Genomic DNA, 24,632 nt, shown 5'->3' on the forward strand with positions numbered 1-24,632 from the left:
TTTTTTGATTTCCTGAACTTGTCTGAAGGACTTAACACAGAGTGTTCTTTGTGTAACAGTATCCATGATTTTCATTTTTAGCTCTGGTATTAGATCTTCCTGGACAAGAGCATTATGGGCCATGTGTATGCTGCGATCACAAATTACTAGCACTTAATATTTCCTAAATCTTAGCAAGAGTTGTGATGAATAGCTGAATTCCATGAAGAGAAAAGACTCATGGCATGACAACCAGATTAGGAAAGAGTGTTTTCCTTGTCCTGCCGGCAAAACAGAACTGAGAGATACGAGTATCACTCATGATGAGGACAAAAGGGCTGAGTGCTGGGAAACATGAGGCCAGAAACAGAGTTGTTCACCATCCACTGGCCTGGGTTTGCAACTACAGTTGTCCAAATTGTCAGAAAACTATGGACTGAATAGAAAACAAAAAGGGAGCTCACCAGGACCATGATGGTGCGTGTGGCTCTGGCTTCACGGAAAGGTCTGCAGGAGAGTCTGTTGCTGTGAATGTGTTGGACTTGCCGCTTGGGTCTGCAGGAAGAAGACCATGGAGCCACTGGCCCAGACCATGAAGCCCAAACTCATAAAATCGGGAAAAATATAAGACTGTATATAATGAACTAAATCTCTTTGATGCTTTGTAAGAACAGTATCCATAATTGCTTTTGCACTACTGTTTTTGCTATTCAGTGGGCCATTCACTAATAGAAGAACAGATGCATTCATCAAGACATGCAGGACCCAGCAGAAGAGAGAACAGAAGCCAATAAACCTTGGGGATCTAATCTTGATCTCCATCCACCTGAATATACTGGGGTTGAGCTTAATGGCTTGGAATCCATTGAGGAGGCAGATAGTGCTGAGGGAAACTCCTGTGCCCACCCTGTGATAATAAAAGACAAACTTACATCCAGTATCATTCAGGAAATATTTCAATCCAAAAGCTGCCATTGTCTGAGGTATCCCTTTAAAGAAAAGGACCATGGAGTTAGCCAAGGCCAGTTGGCTAAGAATCAAGTCCATGGGTCTCAGCTTGTGTCCAGTGAACAAAATTAAGTTATAAAAACAAAGGAGAAAGGAATTTCCCAGGATCCCAACTCCAGTCTGAATGAGGAAGCTAATCCCTGATTTTACTTTTCCAAAAGCCATTTCATCAAAATCTAGGAGAATGTTGATTTTCATTGAGGTCTGAAGAATCAGTAGAATAAAAAAGCAGAAAGAAATATCTTGTCATCAGTGGAGACAGAAGTTTTAGTGTGTCTCCAACCATATTTTCTCATCTTAAACAGAAATTAAGATTGTCCCTGTTCGTGCAAAGGCAATTGCTTGTGTGTCCATCTGCAGAGAAGCAGGTGAATGAATGAGGGCTCAACTGCACAACAGATCCACAAATCAAACCCATAAAACTCAGGGCTTACACACATGCAACAAGTAAATACAAGCAAAACTAGGGAAATATATAAAAGCAGAACACAGAAGAGTCAATATCATTAGAGTGATATTATACTATAGTTTACAAAATGTAATCATGACGGAACCCTGGGTAATATGGACAGGGCTTTTTCTGTATTATTTCTTATGACTGCTTGTGAATCTAGACTTATTTCAATAAAACCTTCAATTAAGTAGCCTGGAGATATGAAAAGCAAAAATAATACACCATAAAACCTTTTCCACACATATTTTAGTAAACAACATTGTTATTGATGCATTGAAACAAATTTTAGGCTGGGGGCGGTGGCTCACACCTGTAATCCCAGCACTTCGGGAGGCCGAGATGGAGACCATCCTGGCCAACATGGTGAAACCCTGTCTCTACTAATAATACAAAATACTAATAATACAAAAATTAGCGGGGCGTGGCGACATGCACTAGTCCCAGCTACTTGGGAGGCTGAGGCAGGAGAATCGCTTGAACCTGGGAGGCAGAGGTTGCAGTGAGCTGAAATCAAACCATTGCACTCCAGCCTGGGCAACAGAGCAAGACTCTGTCTCAAAAAAAAAAAAAGAAATTTAAAAAACCCTACAATACAATTGGTAACAAGGCCTTCGGCACAGAGCAAAGCAAGTACAAATGCTCAGTCGAAGAATTTTTAAAAACTATGTATAATTTTTGGAACAATCAACATTGCATCATGGTATACTTTATTTTAAGCACATATATTTCTATTATTTTCCACTGGACAGGTCTAGAGATTGTGAATTGACTCTGTAGAAATAACCACGACCACCTTGAGCCCACACATTTTTATCTCAATGCCATTTCTCACAAGTAAATGCAAAAGATCCTGAAAATAAATACTAATCCCAGAAACACCTAAGATATCCTTAAAACTTGTTAAATAGGAAATTCAATATGTTCCAGAAAACTTGGGTTTATTTTTAGGGAAAGATAATTCAATTGGGAGGGAATTTCATTGCACAATATTCATATATATCAATCACAAAAGAAATAGTAACTGCGGCCAGGCGCGGTGGCTCACGCTTGTAATCTCAGTACTTTGGGAGGCTGAGGTGCATGGATCACAAGGTCGGGAGATCGAGACCATCCTGGCCAACATGGTGAAACCCCATCTCTACTAAAAATACAAAAATTAGCTGGGTGTGCTGGCGCGTGCCTGTAGTCCCAGCTACTCGGGAGGCTGAAGCCTCCCAGGTTCACGCCATTCTCCTGCCTCAGCCTCCTGAGTAACTGGGACTACAGGCACCCACCACCACGCCCGGCTAATTTGTGTGTGTGTGTGTTTTTAGTAGAGACGGGGTTTCACCGTGTTAGCCAGGATGGTCTCGATCTCCTGACCTCGTGATCTGCCTGCCTCGGCCTCCCAAAGTGCTGGGATTACAGGGATGAGCCACCTCGCCCGGCCATAATTTAGATTCTTTTGGTGTCTGGAATTGCTATCATCAGGGAAAATTATGAGGCATTTTCTCCCATGAATAACTACATCTCTTTAGGGATGTGGCAATCAATAACACAGCAGTATCAAGATTCTCAGGCTAGAGGTGGCTCACACCTGTAATCCCAGCAGTTTGGGAGGCTGAGGCTGGTGGATCAGCTAAGGTCGGGAGTTCGAGACCAGCCTGACCAACAGGGAGAAACCCCGTCTCTATTAAAAATACAAAAATTAGTCAGAGGTGGTGGCGCATGCCTGTAATCCCAGCTACTCGGGAAACTGAGGCAGGAGAATCGCTTGAACCCCGGAGGCAGAGGTTGCGGTGAGCTGAGATCACGCCATTACACTCCAGCCTGAGCAACAAGAGTGAAACTCGGTCTCAAAAAAACAACAACAACAACAACAAAAAACCTCAGGCTCTGAGGTATGAAAACCTTTTAGATTCCCACACACCATTTGTTGACAAATGTTTTTCCTATTTATATGAACTCGTCATTTATTTTCAAGATAGTTCCTGATTCTTTTCTTTAATCTCTTATTTTGCTCCATTGTCCCAGTTGTATAATTTATTTCCAATATGCATTTGGTTTCCTATTTTTTCAGCTTCTCCTTATAAAGTACCATTTTTACTATGACTATTTTGAAAGCTTCTTGTATGTATAAAGTTAGTGTGATTATTGACTTTAACATACCACCTCCTTCTCCTCCTAGCCTCAGAAAGAAGTGTTGGTAACTGGTGAGAATTTTCAGACAGATTTTCTTTTTTTTAAAAATTAAATTTAATTTTTTTTCTTTCTTTTTTTTTTTTTTTGAGATGGAGTCTCACTCTGTTGCCCAGACTAGAGTGCAGTGGCGCTATCTCAGCTCACTGCAAACTCCGCCTCCCACATTCAAGCGATTCACCTGCCTCAGCCTCCTGAGTATCTGGGATTATAGGCACCTGCCACCGCGCCTGGCTAAATTTTTTTTGTATTTTTAGTAGAGATGGGGTTTCACCATGTTGGCCAGGCTAGTCTCGAATTCCTGACCTCGTGATCCACCCACCTTGGCCTCCCACAGTGCTGGGATTACAGGCATAAGCCACCGCGCCCAGTCAATTTAATTTAATTTTTTAAAGTTCCAGGATACAGGTGCAGGACGTGCAGGTTTGTTACATAGGTAAACGTGTGCTATGGTGGTTTGCTGCACCTATCAACCCATCACCTAGGTATTAAGCTCAGCATGCATTAGCTATTTATCCTGATGTGCTCCATTCCCCCACCGCCTTGACATATTCCAGTGTGTGTTGTTCCCCTCCCTGTGTCCATGAGTTCTCATCGTTCAACTCTCACTTATAAGTGAGAACATTTGGTGTTTGGTTTTCTGTTTCTGTGTTAGTTTTCTGAGGATAATGGCTTCCAGCTCCATCCATATCCCTGCAAAGGACGTGATCTCATTCTTTTTATGGCTGCATAGTATTCCATGGTGTATATGTACCACATTTTCTTTATCACTGATGGGCATTCGGGTTGATTCCATGTCCTTGCTATTGTGAATAGTGCTGCAGTGAACATATACATGCATGTATCCTTATAATAGAATGATAATAATAGAATGATTTATATTCCTATGGATATATACCCAGTAATGGGATTGCTGGGTCAAATGGTATTTCTGGTTTTAGGTCTTTGAGGAATTGCTACACTGTCTTCCACAATGGTTGAACTAATTTACCTTCCCACCAACAGTGGAAAAGCATTCGTATTTCTCCACAACCTTGCCAGTGTCTGTTGTTTCTTGACATTTTAATAACAGCCCATTGAACAGCAAAAACCTTAGTGTGAAAAACAATTATGGAGTCTGTTCCTGGGCAATGCAAGAAACATTTGGCACCTTATATACAATTATATACTTTTCTCCTGACTTTTTGAGTTTGGGCTTTATGGTGTGGGCCAGTGGCTCCATGGTCTTTGTCCTGTACAGACACAAGCAGCGAGTCCAACATATTTGTAGCAACAGACTCTCCTCAAATCAGTATAAGTAAAATTAGGAAAATATTAAGATGATAGTGAGGGCCAGGTGCAGTGGCTCACGCCTGTAATCCCAGCACTTTGGGAGGCCGAGGCGGGCAGATCATGAAGTCAGGAGATCGAGACCATCCTGGCTAACATGGTGAAACCCCGTCTCTACTAAAAATACAAAAAATTAGCCAGACATTGTGGCGGGCGCCTGTAGTCCCAGCTACTCGGGAGGCTGAGGCAGAAGAATGGCATGAACTCAGGAGATGGAGCTTGCAGTGAGCCGAGATCGCGCCACTGCACTCCAGCCTGGGCGACAGAGCGAGACTCCATCTCAAAAAAAAAAAAAAAAAAAAAAGATGATAGTGAATATATCAAAATCAATATCATCGTGATATTATACTGTAATTGCCAAATGTAACCACGGGTGGAAACTGGGCCACGTGTAGAGGCTGTCTCTGAGTTATTTTTTAAACTGCTTATGAGTCTAAAATTAAATTAAAATTATTGTTAATAAAATGGTCAGTTAAAGTGCTCAGGAATATGTAAGGCAAAAATAAGGCATTATAAAACCTTGTCCATCATTATGTTTCAATACACATCTCCTCACATACTTATCGTTTCTTTCTGATGAGAACATTTAAAATCTACTCTTTTGCCAATTTTGGAATAGACATTAACAATAGTCACCACGCTGTGCAATAGATCACTAGAACACATTCCTTGTGTCTAACTGAAACTTTGTATGCTTTCACAAAAATCTCCCATTTTTCAGTTCCCCCTCTGTCTCTTTAGCCCCTGGTAACCACCATTCTACTCTCTACTTTTATGAACTCAACTTGCCTAAATTCTACATACAAGTGAGACCATGACCATGTGGTGTTGCTCTTTTTGGACTTTCTTTGAATGTGTCCTGCCTTCAGAGATGTGTTGACCTACAAAAAAAAAAAATGTATTGAAGCATACTACTATAATGTGTGTACATTTCTGAATGTCATGTATAAGATACCTATTTTTGCCACTTCTATTCAGTATAGTACTAGAAGTCCTAGCCAGAGAAATCAGGCAAGAAAAATACCTAACTAACTAAATAAAAGACATTCAGGTGAGAAAATATAAAGTAAAATTGTTTTTCTTTGTTGTAATATGACCTTATAAACTCTTAGAACTGGTGAACAAATTCAATATAGTTGCAAGACACAAAATCAATATACAAAAATCAGTAGCACTGCTGTATACCAATAATGAAATAGCCAAAACAGAAATCAAGAAGGCAATTCCATTTGAAATAGCTATAAAAAGTAAAATAAAACACTGAGAAATATTTAATCAAGAGGGGAAAGACAACAAGGAAAACTACAAAACATTGATAAAATAAACTGAAGAGGACACAAACAAATGTAAAGACATCCCATGCTCATGTATTCAATACATATTGTTAAAATGACAGACAGTACTACCCAAAACAATCTAAAGATTTAGTGCAAGACCAATCAACATACAAATGCCATTTTTTCACAGATATAGAAAAAAATTCTAAAATTTGTATGGATCTTCAAAAGAGCCCAAATAGCCAAAGCAATCCTGAGCCAAAAGAACAAACCTGGAGCATCATACTACCTGACTTCAACACCTTACACAGCCATAGTATCCAAAACGGCATAGTATTGGTTTTTGTTTTTGTTTTTTGGGACGGAGACTCGCTCTGCCGCCCAGGCTGGAGTGCAGTGGCGCCATCTCGGCTCACTGCAAGCTCCGCCTCCCGGGTTCACGCCATTCTCCTGCCTCAGCCTCCCCAGTAGCTGGGATTACAGGCACCTGCCACCATGCCTGGCTAATTTTTTGTATTTTTAGTAGAAATGGGGTTTCACCATTTTAGCCAGGATGGTCTTGATCTCCTGACCTTGTGATCTGCCCACCTCGGCCTCCCAAAGTGCTGGGATTACAGGCGTGAGCCACCGCGCCCGGCCTAGGCCTTCTTTTTAACATATGTGTTGAGATTCCAATCTTTGTGGATGCTATTTCTTTGATGATTAATTTATAGATTACAATGATTATTACTATGCAGTCAAATCACAATGTATTTTCTATAGAAATTAATACAAAATATATATATTTAAAATAAAATGAGTTAATGTTTATTCCAAAATTTTTTGTAGTTTAGAAATTATTTAAATTATTTGAGTTAGCATTTGTACTTGCTTTGTTCTATGGTGAAAGCTTTGCTACCAATTACATTGTAGGTTTGTTTCAATTCATCAATACCCAATGGTGTTTACCAAGATATGATTAAGACAAGGTTTTACAATATCTTATTTTCATCTTACATATCACTGGGCTATTTAATTGAAAATTTTATTGAAATAATTATAGATTCACAAAAACAGAAAGAGCCTGGCCCATATTGCCCAGTTTTTCCTCATGGTTACATTTGCAAATTATAGTATAATATCACAATAATGTTATTAACTTTGATAGATCTTATATATTTTAAATATTTCCCTTGCTTTATTTCTGTTCCTTTATGTGTGTAGAACCCCTGAGTTTTATGGATTTTATAATTTCATTTTAATTGAACATTATTTAGGAATTATATATTTATGTTTTCTAAAAACCCAAAGATATATCACAGAATAATTCCATAGAATCCTAACTTTCATTTCTGTTTCCCCACCTGTGTGTCCCTATATACATATGCCTCTGCTGGCTTCAAATAATTCAGCATCCTTTGTACACTCTTCTGACCCATGCCTTTTTCACTTAAGCATATACCCTTAAGTAAAACCATATATGCAGTTCAACCTTAATGCAAACTATATGTTCATACAAAGTACTGAGCTAGGCCGGGCGCAGTGGCTCACACCTGTAATCCCAGCACTTTGGGAGGCTGAGGCGGGCGGGTCACCTGCGGTCAGGAGTTCGAGATCAGCCTGACCAACACGGAGAAACTCCGTCTCTACTAAAAATACAAAAAATTAGCCGGGCGTGGTGGCGCATGTCTGTAATCCCAGCTACTTGGGAGGCTGAGAGAGGAGAATCACTTGAACCCGGGAAGCAGAGGTTGTGGTGAGCCGAGATTACACCATTGCACTCCAGCCTGGGCAACAACAGTGAAACTCCGTCTCGAAAAAAAAAAAAAAAAGAATGAGATCATGTCCTTTGCAGGGACATGGATGAAGCTAGAGCCATTATCCTTAGCAAACTAATGCAGGAACAGAAAATCAAACACCACATGTTCTCACTTATAAGTGGGAACTGAACAATGAGAACACAGGGAGGGGAACAATACACACTGGGGCCTGTCGGGGATGGGGCTGGGGGAGGGAGAGCATTAGGAAAAATGGCTAATATATGCTGGGCTTAATACCTAGGTGATGGGTTGATAGGTGCAGCAAATCACCATGGCACATGTTTACCTATTTAACAAACCTCCACATTCTGCACGTGTACCCCAGAACTAAAAATTAAAATAAAAAAAAACTCCTTGTTTTGTTAATCTTTTGTATTTTAAAATCTCTATTTCATTTATTTCTGCTCTGATCTTTATTTATTTCCTTCTACCAATTTTGAGTTTAGTTTCTTTGTTTTAGTTTTCTTCTTTGCTTTAGTTTTAGGTTTTTTGCTTTAGTTTCTTTTGGGTTTTTTTCTTTGTTAATGTATTCTCTGAATGATCTGCCCATTGCTGAAGATGAGGTGTTGAAGTTCTCTGGTATTATTGTATTGAAGTCTATCCTTTTGATCTACTAATATTTGCTTTATGTGTTTGTGGGTGCCCTAATGTTGGGGTCATATATATTTACAATTGTTATATCTTTCTAAATTGACTTTTTTCATTATATACTTTCTTTTTTAGTTTTTAACTTGAAAAACTGTATTATTTAAAAATAATTATTTTACCTGATATAAATATAGCTAGACCTGTTCCATTTTGGTTTTCATTAGCATGGCATATCTTTTTCTATCCCTTCACTCTCAGTCTGTACATCTTTATAGGTGTAGTGAGTTTTCTTGTAGGCAGCATATAGTTGGGTCTTTTTTTTTTTTCAATCCATTCAACTACTCTATGTCTTTTAGTTGAAGAATTTCATCCATTTACATTAAATCTTATATTTATAGTTAGGGACTTACTACTTCCATTTTGTCATTTGTTTTCTAAGTCTTCTCTAATTTTCTTACTCCCTTTTTTGTGGATAAGTGATTTTCTCTGGTAGTATGATTTAATCCTTTGCTTTTTGTTTTTAGTATCTCTACTATAAATTTTTGAATTATGGTTGCCATGAGACACAAAAAAATCTAAGTTACAAAAAGTTATTTTAAACTGATGACAACTTGACTTTGATCACAATGAAAAGAAACAAGCAAAGAATAAACTAAAAATCTCTACACTATAACTCATCACTCCTTTTCTTTTCATTGTCTCACTTTATATCTTTTTATATATCTCTTAAAAAGCTATTCAGTCATCATTCTTGATAGATTTGTATCTTAGTGCTCATACTAAAGATATGAGGGGTTCACCCACCAGAACTACAGTATTAGAATATTCTCAGTTTGTCTGTGTATTTACTTTTGCCAGTAAGTTTTATTCCTTCAGATGATTTCTTGTTGCACATTAGCATTCTTTTCTTTCAGACTGATGAACTCTCTTTACTATTTCTTGTAAGACAGGCCTGGTATTGATGAATTCCCTCAGCTTTTGTTTGCTGGGAAAGCCTTTATTTCTCCTTCATGGTTGAAGAATATATTTGATGACTAGAATATTCTTGGTTGAAGATGGTTTCCTTCAGCACTTTAAATATGTCTTTTCACTTTCTTCTGGCCTATGAGACTTCTGCTGAGAAGACTGCTGCCAAATGTACTGGAGTTCCTTTATATGTTATTTGTTTCTTTTCTCTTGCTACCTTTCCTCTTTTCCATCTTTGACCTTTGAGAGTTTGCTTGTTATATGTCTTGTGTTGAATCTGGTTGGCATTCTTTGACTTTCTTATACCTGGATATTCATATATATATATATATATATCTGTATATATATATATTCATATATATATATCTGTATATATATATTCATATATATATATCTGTATATATATATTCATATATATATATCTGTATATATATATTCATATATATATCTGTATATATATTCATATATATGTATCTATATATTCATATATATGTATCTGTATATATATTCATATATATGTATCTGTATATATATATTCATATATATGTATCTGTATATATATTCATATATGTATCTATATATATTCATATATATGTATCTGTATATATATATTCATATATATGTATCTGTATATATATATTCATATATATATATATCTGTATTTGGAAAGTACTCTATAATTATTTCTTTGAATAAACTGTCTATCCCTACATCTTTCTGTACTCCCTTTTTAAAGCTAATAACTCTTAGACTTGCCCTTTTGTGGTTATTTTCTGTATCTTTTAAGCACAGTTCATTCTTTTTGTTTTTTCTCCTCTGTATTTTCAATAGCCTGTATTTAAGCTAACAAATTCTTCTGCTTAATCAATTATGCTATTGTTATATTCTGATGTATTTTTGAGTTCATCCATTGTCTTTTTCAGCCCTAGGATTTCTGTTTGTTTTTTTTTTTTTTTTTGGTAATTATTTCAATCTCTTTGTTATTTCTCTGCTAAAATTCTGAATTCTTTCTTCATGTTTTCTTGACATTCTTTGAGCTTCTTCAAGACAGATATTTTGGATTCCCTGTCTGAAAGATATTCCCTGTCTGATAGATCTCTATCACTCCAGGGCTGGTCACTGGGCAGCTTATTTAGTCCATTTGATGAGATCATATTTTCCTGAATGTTCTCAATACTTGTGGATATTTATGTATGTCTGAACGCTGAAGAGTTTGTTATTTACTCCAGTCTTCACAGTCTGGCCTTGCTTGTACACGTTCTTCTTCAGATGGCCTTCAAAGAATTCGAAGGGGACTGAGTGCTGAGTTCCCTAAGCTGTGCTCACTGCAGCCATTTCAGCACTAGAGAGTGCCATAATCCCAAGTATGCAATAAATCTTGCAGACTCCTAGATACCCAGCCTAGATAGATGTGGGAAAGAGAAGACAATGTTCTGGGTTCCCAGGCAAAGTCCCTTACTCTCTTCTCTCTCATTCCCCTAAGTATAAGAAGTCTCTCTATATATACCAGGCTGCCTGTAATTGGGGGAGAGGTGACACAGGGACTCCTGTGTCCATCACAGCTGGCATCACAGTAATGCTAGTCTAAACCCATGGACTCTATGACCAAGCACAGTAGTGGGGAATGCCCAAGGTCCACAGTCAGTACTGCCTGACTGCCACTGATGTTTATTCAAGGCTTGAGGCCACTTTAGTCAGCAGGTGGTAAAACCAGCCAGAACTTGTGTCCAACCAACCAGGACAGCAGATTCCCTTCTGGCCTGGGTTGGGTCTAGCAGCACTGTCCAGGAGAAAAGGCCTGGGATCAGTGGCTTCAGGATTATACTTGACGCTTTATTTTCCGATGACTGAGCTGGTACTCAAGTTGAAAAACAAAGTCATCTGTACTCTTCCCTCTCCTTTCCTCAAGCAGGAGTCTCTTTCTGAGCCACACTGCCTGGAGTTGGGGGAGGGGTGTGGCACACTCGCTTGGCTGCTACAGCTGGTGTCATACTGGGTCACATGCACCCAAAGTCCACAGCCTTAGAGACCACTGCAGCACCAGGGCTTGCCCAAGGACTGCAGTCCTTGTGACCTAACTGCCACTCAAACTTATTCTGGGCCCCAGGCCACTTCGGTCAGCTGTTGGTGGTGCCAGCTGAGAGTCAGGTTCTTTTCATGGGGGTTGAGGATTTGCTTCTGGCCCCAGGCTGGTGTACATGCTGTCTCCATGGGCACAAGTAGAATTGTGCCACGTTGTGTTCTGTGTCTGGCCAGCACCAGGTTCTGATGCAGTCCCACACTCACTTTGCGCTCTCTTCTACAAGCACACAGATTTTTCTCTGCATGTTGGTCTGCCAAGGGATGGGAAAGGGGTGGTTTAAGCAGTGCAAGACTACCTTTCCTACCCCCTTCAATGCCTTTCTTCTTGATATTATGTTAAAATCAGGTATTCCGATCACTCATCTAGTTTTCTGGTTCTTATGAATGTGCTTTCTTGCATGAGTAGTTGTTCAGCTGGTGTTCCTGTGGGGAGAAAATTGATGAATGTTTCTCTTTGGCCTTCTTGCTCCACTGATTTTTCTTTTTCTAGATTTTTACATAAATTGAATGATACTACATGTAATCATCTGCATCTGGCTTCTTTCACTGAGCTTAAAGCTTTTGAGATTCGTCCATATTATGTATAGACATCCTTTTATATTGCTGGATAGTGTTCCATTTAATAGAGATGCTACAATCGATTGCTGCCATGGACATTATTGTGCATACCCAAAATTTATACGTTGAAATCCTAACTCCCTAGTACCTCAAAATGTGATGTATTTGGAGGTAAGACTTTAAAGAAGTAATTAAGTTGAAATCAGCCCATTAGGTTGGACCCTAATCTTACCAGTGTCCTTGTAAGAAATTAAGACACACAGAGACACCAGGGGTACACATGCATACAGTGATGGCCTTGTGAAGAGACAGAAAGAGGGCAGCCATGTGCAAACCAAGGAGAGTAGCCTCAGAGAAATCCAACACTGCCAGCATCTTAATCTTGGACTTTAGAGTTGTTAGAAAATTAATTTCTGTTGTTTGAGCCACCCAGTCTTTGGTATTGTGTTATGGCTGCCCTAGAAAATTAATACAATTACTCATTCACCTATGGATGGTCATTTGAGAATTTTTTTTAAGTGTTCTAGTTATTGGTTAGATGTGAAGTTTCCACAGAGTCAAGGCACATCACCCTCCTGGTACGTCAACATGTTCACCAACCAGGAAACTCCACCAAGCCTCTGTGTCAAGAGTTCTAAGTTGATAGGGAGGAACGAGGAGGGGGTGTCTGATTTTGTAGCTGTGATTAAATCACAACCACACAGCTGACTTCAATCTCTAGTTCCTTTCCTCTCCCCAAAGGTCAATCTGGCTCAAAGTTTCAACCCTCTTATTACATGGTTGGTCTTTCTGATGAAGAGCCCCCATTCTGAACCTTTCTAGGAGCCTATAATGAATCACATCGTTAGTATAAAAAATACACTCCTCTCACTCAAAGAATTACAAGATTTTTGTAGCACTAAGCCTGGAAAAAGATCCAGATATATTTTTTATTACACCACAGACTGTATTTAATATAATAGATTAATAGATTTTCTATTGTTAAACCAACTTTAAAATCCTAACAAATCTCAAGGCTGGGTGTGGTGGCTCACGCCTGTAATCCCAGCACTTTGGGAGGCCGAGGCGGGCAGATCATGAGGTCAAGAGATTAAGGCCATCCTGGCCAACATGATGAAACCCTGTCTCTACGAAAAATACAAAAATTAGCTGGGCATGGTGGCGTGCACCTGTAATCTTGGCTACTCAGGATAATGAGGCAGTAGAATTGCCTGAACCCAGGAGGTGGAGGTTGCAGTGAGCTGAGATCGTGCCACCGCACTCCAGCCTGGCAACAGAGGGAGACACCATCTCAAAAAAAAAAAAAAAAAAAAATCCTAACAAATCTCACTAGAAAATGACTTATTCTTTCTCTCTAAGAGCTATACAGATACATGTATTAAATATCTTTAGTAGAGGATTTTTCAGATCTCGAGTGAGCCTGGTCAGTTGGTATCCTTCAATGGATTTTTGTTTTCCAAGTTTCAACTTACTGAGAAAGGGCTGTTTAAAACAATCACACACTATCCATTATATGTTTCAAAGTTATCTAATACTATACTATGTTTCATTGCTCCTATCTGTGTATGTGATTTATATTCTTTCTGATTAAGGAGACACCTTGAATAAATTGTTAGAATTGATAGACCTTCCACTATATCAGAAAGAAAAAACATGGGTTCATAGATTTTCTCAAAAAAGGAAAAACTAAATAAGGTTATTGTGAAAATTAATTCCGAGGCCCTAATACAAAGATGGAGAGCTCAGACAGAGCCCAAAAGTCATCCTGTGTTAAGGAGACATAGCTAAGAGTCTGGGTTTGCCAAGGTAGCTGGAGTCTACAGAGCAGAGTACAGGAAAGAAAAAACTTCAGAGATATAGGGGGCCATCCCCAAGTATTCAGCTGAGTATAATCTGTGTTTCCATACAGAAAAAGACCAGAGGATGGGTGAAGAACCACTTGAAAGGATTATACGGGAAGCAATTCCCAAGGCTTATACAGGAAACATGATAGTTCTTATTCCAACCAGCTTGAGTAAAAAAAACCTCATAATTCATGAAGCTTTAGGTAGAGAATACAGGAAGGTTGTGTCTCAGTAATGGGAGGGGAATTTGTCTTAAAATGTATGCTGCAATAATCTCATCGAGAAATGCTTAGAATCAAGACCCCTCAAAAGATCATATTGTTTCCAAGTAACTTAACCATGTAACAGAGAAAAGAAATCAAGAATATCTATAGAAATTTAAAAAAAAATCAGTACCTAAAATTCAATGTCCAATCAAAATTAAACCATGTTAACAGTATCAGACAAGGGAGATCTTGGAGCAAAGAATATTACCAGAGATTAACAGGATCATAATGATAAAGTGGTCAACACATCAAGTGGACATAAAATAGGAAATATTTATTATTCACCTAATAAAAAGATATCAAAATATGTGAAGCAAAATCTGACAGAACTGCAGAGAAGTAAATCCAATTTAATATTCAGAGATGTCAACAATCCTCTTAAAATAATTGCTAGAACCAAAACACAACCACAGAATGTCAATAAAGATAGAAAAAACTTACATAACATTATCAACCATTTTTACCTAATCAACACTTATAGAACCCCTTAATCAAACAAGAGTAGAGTATACATTTCAAGTGAACATGTAACTCATACCAAGATAGCCCATATTCTGGGCCACAAAGCAAATCTCAATAAATGTAAATAATTCAAGTCTTAATGTACTCTGACCACAATGGAATTATTGCAGAAATTACCAGAAAGATAAGCAAAATCCCCAAATATTTAGAAATTAAATAGCATACATTTAAAAAGAGCCATGTGTCAAGAAGAATTTTTTTAACTGGAAAACATCCTAAACTCAACTAAAATGAAACCACATCGGCCAGGCGTGGTGGCTCACGCCTGTAATCTCAGCACTTTGGGAGGCTGAAGCAGGCAGATCACGAGATCAGGAGATCGAGACCATCCTGGCTAACACGGTGAAACCTCGTCTCTACTAAAAATACAAAAAATTAGCCGGGCATGGTGGCGGGCACCTGTAGTCCCAGGTACTCAGGAGGCTGAGGCAGGAGAATGGCATGAACCTGGGAGGAGGAGCTTGCAGTGAGCTGAGATTGCGCCACTGCACTCCAACCTGGACGACAGAGCAAGACACAGTCTCAAAAAAAAAATGAAACCGCATCAAGCTTGATGGGAGGTAATTAAAGCAGTTCTCAGATAGATTTTTAACATTAACATTTCCCCCCCCCCATATTAGGGGGAAAAACCCCAAAGGTTTGAAATGAAGGACCTCAGCTTCCATGTTAAAAAGTAGCAAAAGAAATGAAATCCAATAAAAGCGGAAGGCATTAGTAAAAGTCAAAATGGAAAAAAAATCCCAAAATATCAGAAAACAGAAAATTCAATAATACCAAGTACTTTAAGATCAATAAAATTGTAAAACTGATAAATCTCTACCCAAACCAATCAAGGTTAAAAGAGAAATATAGACATTACCAGTATCAGGAATAGAAGAGGTTGCACCACTACAAATTCTACAAGTATGAAAATAATATTTTGAAAAATTTGAGTACTTAAATGAAACAGAAAAACTCCTTGAAAGACACAAACCATCAAACTCACTCTAGAGATAGATGGATGGATGCAGTGACAAACAAATGGACAGACAGACAGATGTATATATAACTAGTATAGCCCTCCATCTACCATGGAAATCAAACTTGTAGTTAGATGCTGTCCTACAAAACACACTTCAGGCCCAGAGAGACAGACAGACAACACACACACATAGACAGATGTACATATAACTTGTACAGCCCTCTATCTACCACAGAAATCAAACTTATAGTTAGAAACTTTACTACAAAACAAACCCCAGGCCCAGACAGCTTCCTTGGTGAATTCTACCAAACATTTAAGGAAGAAATAATACCAATTATTCACAAACTCTTCCAGAGAGTTGAAGAGCAGGAATGCTTCCCAACTTACTCTATAAAGCTGGCATTATACTGATATCAAAGCCAAACCTGGGCAAGATATAAAATTAGAAAGAAAAAAAGCAAGCAAGCAAGAAAGAAAATTAGAGACAAATATCACTCATGAACATTGGTGCAAAACTTGTTACAAAAAAACAAAAAACAAAATAGCAAATCAAATTCAACAATATACTAAATGACTAATACATCATGACCAAATGGGAATTATTCCAGAAATGCAAGGTTGGCTTAACATTTAAAAATTTCAGTCAATGTAATTCACATTAAACAACTAAAACAGAAAAAGAAAGAAAACATATAGGATTATGGCCACCAGAGTCCAAGAAAACGCCCCACAAATCCCTATTTTCACCTTTGTGTAGGTCTCTTCCACTTTTAACCAGGATTAGCTAGGGTTACTTATGAAATATAGCAGAAATGATGGCTCATCACTTTCAGTTTAAGGTAATGACAGATACTGTGGCTTTGTTCTTGTGTGAGTTCTCTCCTGGATCACTTGCTTTGGAACTATTTCTCTACAATGGAACACTCTTAGCAAAGTACAAATGAAAAGAAATGATCTATGAAACACAGACCACCACCATGAGCCTTAATTTCAGAATTTAAGAAGCCAAAAACATTAGAATACATATTAAATTACTCTGTAGAATTCTAGGAAATACAAACAAATCTACAGTGACAACAGATCAATAGTTGCCTGGGGATGGCTGAAGGAAAGGGAGAAAATATAAAAGGAATCAGGAAACTTTTGGTTTGAGAAGTGCCAACATGTATCAAAACTTATCAAATGGTACACTATAAATATGTGCAGTTTATTGCAAAAATGTTTAGACTGACTTCTGGACAGTAACCTTAGCCATAAGAGACACAGGTATGGGAATATTTCTGTAAACCCTCATAATGGAGCCAGAGTAATGGAAACACACGTGGATGTACCTTTAGAAGGGTCATATTCCCTATAGTTTGCTGCAGTTTTCTCATTGCTTTATTAATCTGGGTCTCTGCACCAACTATGATTCCTACCTGGGCCTTCTGGAGGACAGCCAGTGTCAACTGCCTACTGAAAAATAAGACTTCAGAGATCTTGACATGTCCCATGAGTTCAAATTCTCCTCAAAAAGCCTTGGGAATATGAAGTATCTTCTGGGAACAAGGGACCTAATTCATGTTGCTCCCAGACACACTAGAGATTATCACAACAAATGCCCATTGCTTAGGGTGACCTCAATTATACAAAAAATCTTAACATATAGACCAAAAGATTAGGCCTACAAAGACTGGCATTCTTTCCTAGGAGAGCTGAAGCAGTCAAGAAGTTAGCTTGACACTAGAATAAGAGCTAGTCTTTGCCATCCTATCACTTCAGAGATAGATAGTTGGAGCTCTCACAAAAGCTGTTCATCCCTTCATACTGGCTTAGCTCAATTCTGTTCTCAACCCAACCCACAAAGCGAACAGAATCCCCAAGATTTAAGATAGTCTAAAAATTAAGGCATTTGTTGCAAAACCAGAACATGAGGCAGCCAATTTCAGGTCAGGTGTCTTGGAGGCTAGAAAAATTCATCCCAAGTGCCACATGAGATCAACTATATCCATGAAGGGAAACCTCTGCCAGTGGTCAGCAGAACAAAGCTCCCATCTTTCTGGCTAAAACTGGGTCATGCTCATGCTTAAACCAGTAGTGGGGCAGAAAAAAAGTGAGAATCCTTGATGGCCTCAGGCTACTGATGATTCCCTCCAGGGAAGGGAATAGTACAGAGGTCTGTCTTTTGAAACACATTGGGGTTACTTTTGCACAATGCAGACTCTTCCAGCACAAAGACAGATGGCTTCTAACAGAGGCACTGCCTTGAGGAAATTCCAGCAAGAGTCTAGAAAATTCAGCATAGCTCCAGAAGGCTTCTCATATAGCTGGCACTCAGAAGAACCTCCCCAGGATGAGTATTTGAGTGTATAAAGTTCTACTTCTGGCTGTTGGCTACACATAAAGGCTACACTTGGAGCATCTCTCTGGTGTCAGTTATTATGTTGAACAAGGAAACGGAATTATCTATCTCCCATCCTAAGGCCTTTCTCCAGTGTGAATTTTCCAGTGGCGGATGAGGGAAGCCCTCTGCCTGAAGGCCTTCCCACATTCACTGCACTTATATGGCCTTTCTCCAGTGTGAATTCTATGATGCTGAACAAGTACATGTTTGTGGCTAAAGGCTTTTCCACATTCACTGCACACATAAGGCTTTTCACCATTATGAACTCTTTGATGTGCAATAAGGTCAGAGCTTTGGCTAAAGAACTTCCCACATGCGATGCACTCATAAGGCCTTGCTCCAGTATGAACACTCCAATGTTTAATGAGTCTGTATTTGTGACCAAAGTATTTTCCACATTCACTGCACTCATATGGCCTTTCTCCAGTATGGATACTCTCATGCTGAACAAGTGTAGATTTGTGACTATAGGCTTTCCCACATTCACTGCACTTGTAAGGCCTTGCTCCAGTGTGTACTCTTTGATGTACAATAAGGTTAGAGCTATGATTAAAAACTTTCCCACATATGCCACACTCATAAGGCATTTCTCCAGTGTGGATTCTCTGGTGCTGAGCAAGTATGGGTTTGCGGCTAAAGGTTTTCCCACATTCACCACACTCATAAGGCCTTTCTCCAGTGTGGACTCTCTGGTGTTGAACGAGTGAGTCTTTGCGGCTGAAGGTTTTCCCACATTCGCTGCATTTGTAATGCCTTTTTCCACAGTGAGAGACCTCCTCACACTTGGTGTTGCTGTGTGGCTTCCGCTCATTGTGAGGGGCATGGTGCTGGAAAATGCTTGAGCTGGCTAGGAAGTCCTTACAAGCCTCCCCTGTCACAAAAGACATCTCCGATGACTGCACAGCACAGTTGTTCAGAAGAAAGGCCCTGCTCTTATCCCTTCTAACGGGTTTCTCTCCACTGTGCTGCTTCTGGTGCTGGTGAAGGTTTGCACTGAACCAGAACTGTTTCCCACACAACACACACATGTATGGTTTCTGCCCTGGGTGTGTTTCCTGGTGCTCAGCCAAGTGCAAAATGTCTTTTAAGACCAGGCCACATGTACCACAGGGGTAAGCCTTCTGAGTAGAAGGATCTCCCTTGGGAATCCTGATCTGTGACATTCCTATAGAAAAGCTCTGCTCAAAAGGTATCTCTTCATCCTCCATTCCATGCCAACAACCTGAAAGCAGAGAAATGCTGGTGAAGTACAAATTGACACAGGTGGAAGAGGGGAAGCCTCACTACAAATATGTGTCTAACACAACTAAGACCAAGGTCATAGAACTGTTGTTAGGACAAGGGTCCAAACTCAAGTTCAGCAAATGTGTACTATACAGTAGTTGGCATCTAAATGTCACAGAATGGAGAAGGCCTCAACTGGGAGAGGACAAAGATGTGGGGTACAGCACAAAAAAGAGGCAGGTCTCAAATAAATTCACAATCAGATTTTCTTAGCTGCTGGGGACAGGTGAGAGTTGTGCAGAAGGTTATGGTCCATACCAAAGAAAATCAAATTGCTACTCAGTAGTTGGTGTTTAAGGACTATTTGGGCTACACATCTCATGAAACACTAAGTACAGGCCAATGCTGGCAGGCACTGTAGAACAAGCCATGGAGAGGAACAGGTGAGACATGAAGGCAGAGGTATGGAACATCCAGAGGCCAAAGGCCAGAGTATGAAAGGCCAGTGTATAAATGAGAAAGTAGATAAAAATGAAGTATGGCCCAGTGGCCTTAGCACTAATACAACTGCAGGCACAAAGAGGCTATGGAATGATATGAACCCAGCCGTGACATCACACCTTTCCCCAGCTCCCACTCACCAGGGCCACTCCCACCTGGAGTCTCTGTGGCAACAGCTAGGATCATGTCCACCCAGTCAGGTACCCAGGGCTCACTACCCATCACCAATGAGGCACCTATGTGGGACATGAAAGATGTATGTCCTAAGGGAAAGATAGAACAGCACTGGTCTGGGTAACCCAAATAGAAAACTAAATATTATTAAAATAATCTCAGAGTAGGGTCTTGCAGGAGTAGTGCAGTGGTCCTAGCAAGTAGCGACCATAATGGTCCCTACAATTCCTGGCATAGGCAGGACACAGGAAATGTCAGCTAAAGGAAGAGTGCAGAATCCCAGGCACAGAGGTGTCATGAATATAGACAGAGGAATTCAGACAGGGAAAGGACAAGATGGATATGACCCACTGGACTGACAATACAATGCATAACTCCTGAATCCATCCCTGCAAGGCTCTGAGACAGCAAGCGCTGGGAATGCTCAGAAGGACAAAGTAGGAGTGCAAACAGCCCAAGCCCAGCACTCACAGAACCTACTCCAGGAACTAAGAAATGAGACAGTGTCCATGGCTCTGATGTAGGAAGGACAAAGATGCCCTGAAAAAAACGGGAAGGGCAGGGCCCAGTCCAAGTTACTGGGGTGGATGTGACGGCCTTACCCAGAGAGGCCATAAGTGCAAAGTTCTCCAGCATCACATCACGGTACAGGAGCCTCTGAGCCTCATCAAGGAGCACCCACTCCTCCTGGGAGAAGTACACGAACACGTCCTCAAAGTTCACCTGCCCCTGCCACAATCGGGAGAGCCAAGTCCATGAGCAGCATCTCTCCCAAGAACCCCCATCCGTTCCCCCACACATCTCCCTCCTGTGTACCCTCCTAACTCCTCAACTCAGGAAATATCAGGACCAGGTGTCATTGGTGTCTTCTCTCTCCTCATGGTCCCAATGATCACTGTGTCTACCCATATGAACCACAGGCAGGTGAAGAAGTTGTCACCCTCTAAGCTCTGTGCTTAGCATACAGGGCCTCACCCTTCTGTAAGCGAATTCCTCTGGGGGTCACTAACATCATGCTTACCAGAAAACCAAAGATGGGCTTGCCTTTCTCCTTTAAGCCCAGAGGTCATCAGTCTACACTTCTTTCCATATGTACATCACTCTTTGGATCACAGTTATCTCACAACTCTGGCTCTCCACCATCACTTTCCTGGCTCACTAAATGCACTACCACTGTGAAATGAATATTCTCTTTTAACTCCCAATCTACATAATCATCTTTAAGCCATTTCAGGATGATTCCTGCCCCCTTGCTCTTGGTTCCCACCAGACATGACAGAGACCTGCAATTTCTTGAAAACTCCCATCTCAGTCTCACCTCTAAGTATTTTGCACAGGCTGGTTCCTGTACCTGGAACAACCTTCCAACCTTATTCCAATGGTTGGCAGAAATGGAAACCCCTTCATAAAACCCCTGGCCCGGAGTCAGGACCTTGGGCTTGGGGCTTCTCCAGAGTCCTCAGACCCAAGAGATCGGAGAGTAGCAGGAGAGTGTTCTATATAACACCACAATGCTGGAGAGCATGTTGGGTGGGGGTGGGATCAGTGAGAGCATGGACATTCTCCCCTCACCTGTATAGGGTCCACAATTACTTCTGAGTTCATGGGAACCTGTGGGGAAGAGGGAGACTATGAGAGTCAAGCAATCTTGAAGGAACCCCAAAGGCTCAACCCCATCCCATATTCCTACCCTGTTACAATGTGCCTGGGAGCTGAATGTCTACCCTCTGTGCCTCCATCTTCAAGGATGCCTCTTAACTGTGTTACCTCGGAACAGTGCTCATTATCCGCCCCCATGGCCAACAAGAGACTGCCCTCCATGAGCAGTCTGTGGAATACTTTTTAAACCCTCGGATTCTGGCTCTCCTCTGTTCAGAACCTTCCATGGCTCCCATCACCCTCAGAATAGAGACCCAGCTGCTCAGGATGATATTCCAGGTGCAATCACTTATAAAGCACTCTGATCCTTTCAGACACTAATGGCCCAGTTTTCCCAAATGCTCCAACTGTGAACCATCTCTGAGCCTTTGCATACACTGGTCTCTCTGCCTGGAACGTCCTTCAACTCGTGCTGTCAAAATGGGTCCCAAGCACGAGCGCCCCCACTGTTCTAGATACAGGGGCCTGAGCTGCAGTAACCAGAGGAGCCGTTCATTCGAAGCTTTAGGATTCAGAGATGCGGGTCAGCGCGCAGACTCGCAGACGCAGCACCCACCTGTGCTGGGCCCATCGGCTCAGCCGCCGCCATCAGGCCTGTGGACTACGGAAGGGTGGCGACAAGTGCAGGAACCTGGGATCAGCCGTCCAGGGCCCAGCCCAGCGGCTAGGTCACTCGGGCAGCGCCACTGTCGAGCCTCAGGCCCACCTCTCTTCAGGGAAGAAGACACTCTCTCACGTTTTCCCTTTTCTGTCACCTCAGGTCTGACATTGCGTTCTGGAGACTAAACCGGCGGATTAATGGAAAAGCAAACAAAATGTCCACCCGCAGATGGTAGAGGAAGTCCCGCCCTGACGTTGTCCTCACCAACGGAAACGCCTATTTCCTGGGCTTTCATTGGCCCAGAGCCGCCAAGTTTCCTGGGTAATGTAGTTCCCACGGCACCAACACTCGTAAGCGGCGTCTCGCGTCACCTCCAGGTAAAAAGCCCAGAAAAGACCGCCAGGGGCGCCTGGAAATGGTGTCCCTCGTCTTCAAGGCCCAGACGGAGCTTAGCTTCCTCTTGAAGGAGCCACATCTGTATTTCTGGTGAACGTCGTGTTTGACATCAAAGGAATGTTTAGAGACATGATTTCAGGCTTCCTTACGCAGAGAATGCTCATCAAAAAATAAAATGGACACACCATACACTAACGTCACTCAGATTTCTATAGCTGGAAGTTAACAAATATTGTTTTCAAATGCGTGTAACCTGATGCTCCAGAGTTAGTTTGGCGAGCCTCAGCATTTTCTGTCAGGCACAAGAAAGAAAAGACTCCAGACACCACCACGATGTGGAACATGGAGTGGGGATGTTTGGTGGCCTTGAAGTAAGTGAATAACGCTTCTGTCTCTGGTTACCTCAGAAAATATTTCTCCTGCTTATACAGCAGTGATTGTGTGAAACCCAACAAGTAATACTCTTGTTCAAGATAGTATTTCATACTCCATATACAGAGATGTATTCAATATTTTAAGTGTTTTACAAGTGTCTGAAAAGACAGAATTCATCAAATGTCGTATGGTAACGAAAAGGGCAACATGAACACTTTCTATAAAGAAGAAATAACCACCAAACTAGATTTCTATACACAACAAAATGTCTTTTATGGAAGTGTGATATAAAACTATTTGAAACCAAAAATGATAAATGTAATGGAAATACATTTACACAGAAAATAATGTTTAAAATAATACTCAAGGCCAAAGAAAGTTGATCCCAGGTGAAAAGTCTGCAATGAGAGAAGAAATGAAGATGAAAAGAAGTGCATCTTTTGATTAAAATAACAGCTTATTGCAGTGTAAAACATCAGTAGATCTAACTTATTGAGTTAGAATCTACTTATTTATTACAGTGTAAAACATAAGTAGATCTACTTATTGAGTAGATCTACTTATTGTGTAACCTCAACTACATATAAATTGAAAGGAGGCTAGTTGCTCAAAGTTTTAAATCTTTTATATTTCCAAGTGGAAAGTAAATGTACTTACAATTCTGTATGGCACGCTAATGTGTTAAACGTTTGTAATTTTTAGCCTAAATATAATGAATACAGTCAGCATATATACTTTTCAAACTAGAAGAGAAAATGTTTGGAATACAAATAAATAATCAATAGAAAGGTAAAATAATAGTAAAATAAGTGGAACAAGTGAGGCAAAGAAAAGCACAATGTAGGATATATTTAAACTGTCAACCTAAATAACAGAGATTCTTCAAAGATGTTGAGTTCATTCAGGAATGCACAGGGAATTTGCAAATCCAGGACATGCAGGCTATAGGGACTATAGGCATATCCAGAGAGCCAGAGAGCTTGAAACAAAGAGAAGCTTTCAAAGGCACAAGGGAAAAGTATACATAATTTGTTTTGAGATAAAAAGAACATTGGTCACAGATGTTTATGGCAGAGGTTAACACCAGTTCATTAGTGGAGACAATTTGTCAGGCAAGTGTTCTACTACATCTAGAGCTGTCCTTGTAACTCCTGTAGCAAGCTGCGGTTTGAGAAGTTCTTGTCAAAAGTTCTTTTAACGGGAATATGTGCATTAAGATCCCTCAGAGACGGTAATAGCTCTTATCTTAAGCGTGTGTGTTTGAGTGCCCTCTTTTCTCAGCCTCCTGGCTTTATTTATTTGTTTATTTATTTTACACAAGTTACTCATTTTGACTTTGACAACTTTTGCAAAACCTAAATGACTATGCAATAAATACTCAAATAAGCAGTTAGCAATTTTTGATGGACCAAAACACCCTTCACGAGGTATTCTCTTTTCTTCAGTGAATTTCCACAGAATTTGAATTGTGATTGAAAGCACAACTAACATTCCCAGACTCCCTA

General features: G+C 40.3%; 1 protein-coding gene and 2 pseudogenes across 6 annotated transcripts; 1 reads left to right on the forward strand and 2 right to left on the reverse strand.

Moving 5' to 3' along the window:
• Window positions 218-1,152, reverse strand: PONPYGV1R-PS1926 (vomeronasal 1 receptor ponPygV1R-ps1926 pseudogene; annotated as a pseudogene).
• PONPYGV1R-PS1927 (vomeronasal 1 receptor ponPygV1R-ps1927 pseudogene) lies at window positions 4,693-4,902 on the forward strand (annotated as a pseudogene).
• Window positions 10,510-22,936, reverse strand: ZNF772 (zinc finger protein 772). 6 transcript variants are annotated; one of them, XR_008516751.2, is made up of 6 exons: window positions 22,312-22,936; window positions 21,669-21,707; window positions 20,699-20,825; window positions 20,063-20,158; window positions 17,233-19,419; window positions 10,510-12,083 (listed from the first exon to the last, which is right to left on the reverse strand). XR_008516751.2 is itself a non-coding variant. In XM_054541231.2 (5 exons), exons 1-5 carry the CDS (start codon window positions 22,342-22,344, stop codon window positions 18,272-18,274), a joined length of 1,437 nt encoding a protein of 478 aa, XP_054397206.1. In that variant the 5' UTR covers window positions 22,345-22,936; the 3' UTR covers window positions 14,582-18,271. The 6 variants fall into 6 exon arrangements, 5 of the variants coding, with proteins under 5 accessions (XP_054397206.1, XP_024092592.1, XP_063576419.1 ...); XM_054541231.2 differs by lacking the exon at window positions 10,510-12,083 and having other exon boundaries at window positions 14,582-19,419; window positions 20,699-20,819; XM_024236824.3 differs by lacking the exon at window positions 10,510-12,083 and having other exon boundaries at window positions 14,582-19,419.
• Window positions 22,937-24,632: the final 1,696 nt, after the last annotated feature.

This window comes from Pongo abelii, chromosome 20, assembly GCF_028885655.2.
Source record: "Pongo abelii isolate AG06213 chromosome 20, NHGRI_mPonAbe1-v2.0_pri, whole genome shotgun sequence".
NCBI classification, from domain to species: Eukaryota; Metazoa; Chordata; class Mammalia; order Primates; family Hominidae; genus Pongo; species Pongo abelii.

What these genes read in the sequence shown, in the direction of transcription:
- ZNF772 (XM_024236824.3), bottom strand. Translation starts at nt 22,344, where the DNA reads ATGGCGGCGGCTGAGCCGATGGGCCCAGCACAG. An exon ending in AGCCGATGGGCCCAGCACAG is followed by an intron (nt 21,708 to 22,311) that starts GTGGGTGCTGCG and finishes TCTTCCCCACAG; the next exon opens with GTTCCCATGAACTCAGAAGT. An exon ending in TAATTGTGGACCCTATACAG is followed by an intron (nt 20,826 to 21,668) that starts GTGAGGGGAGAA and finishes CGATTGTGGCAG; the next exon opens with GGGCAGGTGAACTTTGAGGA.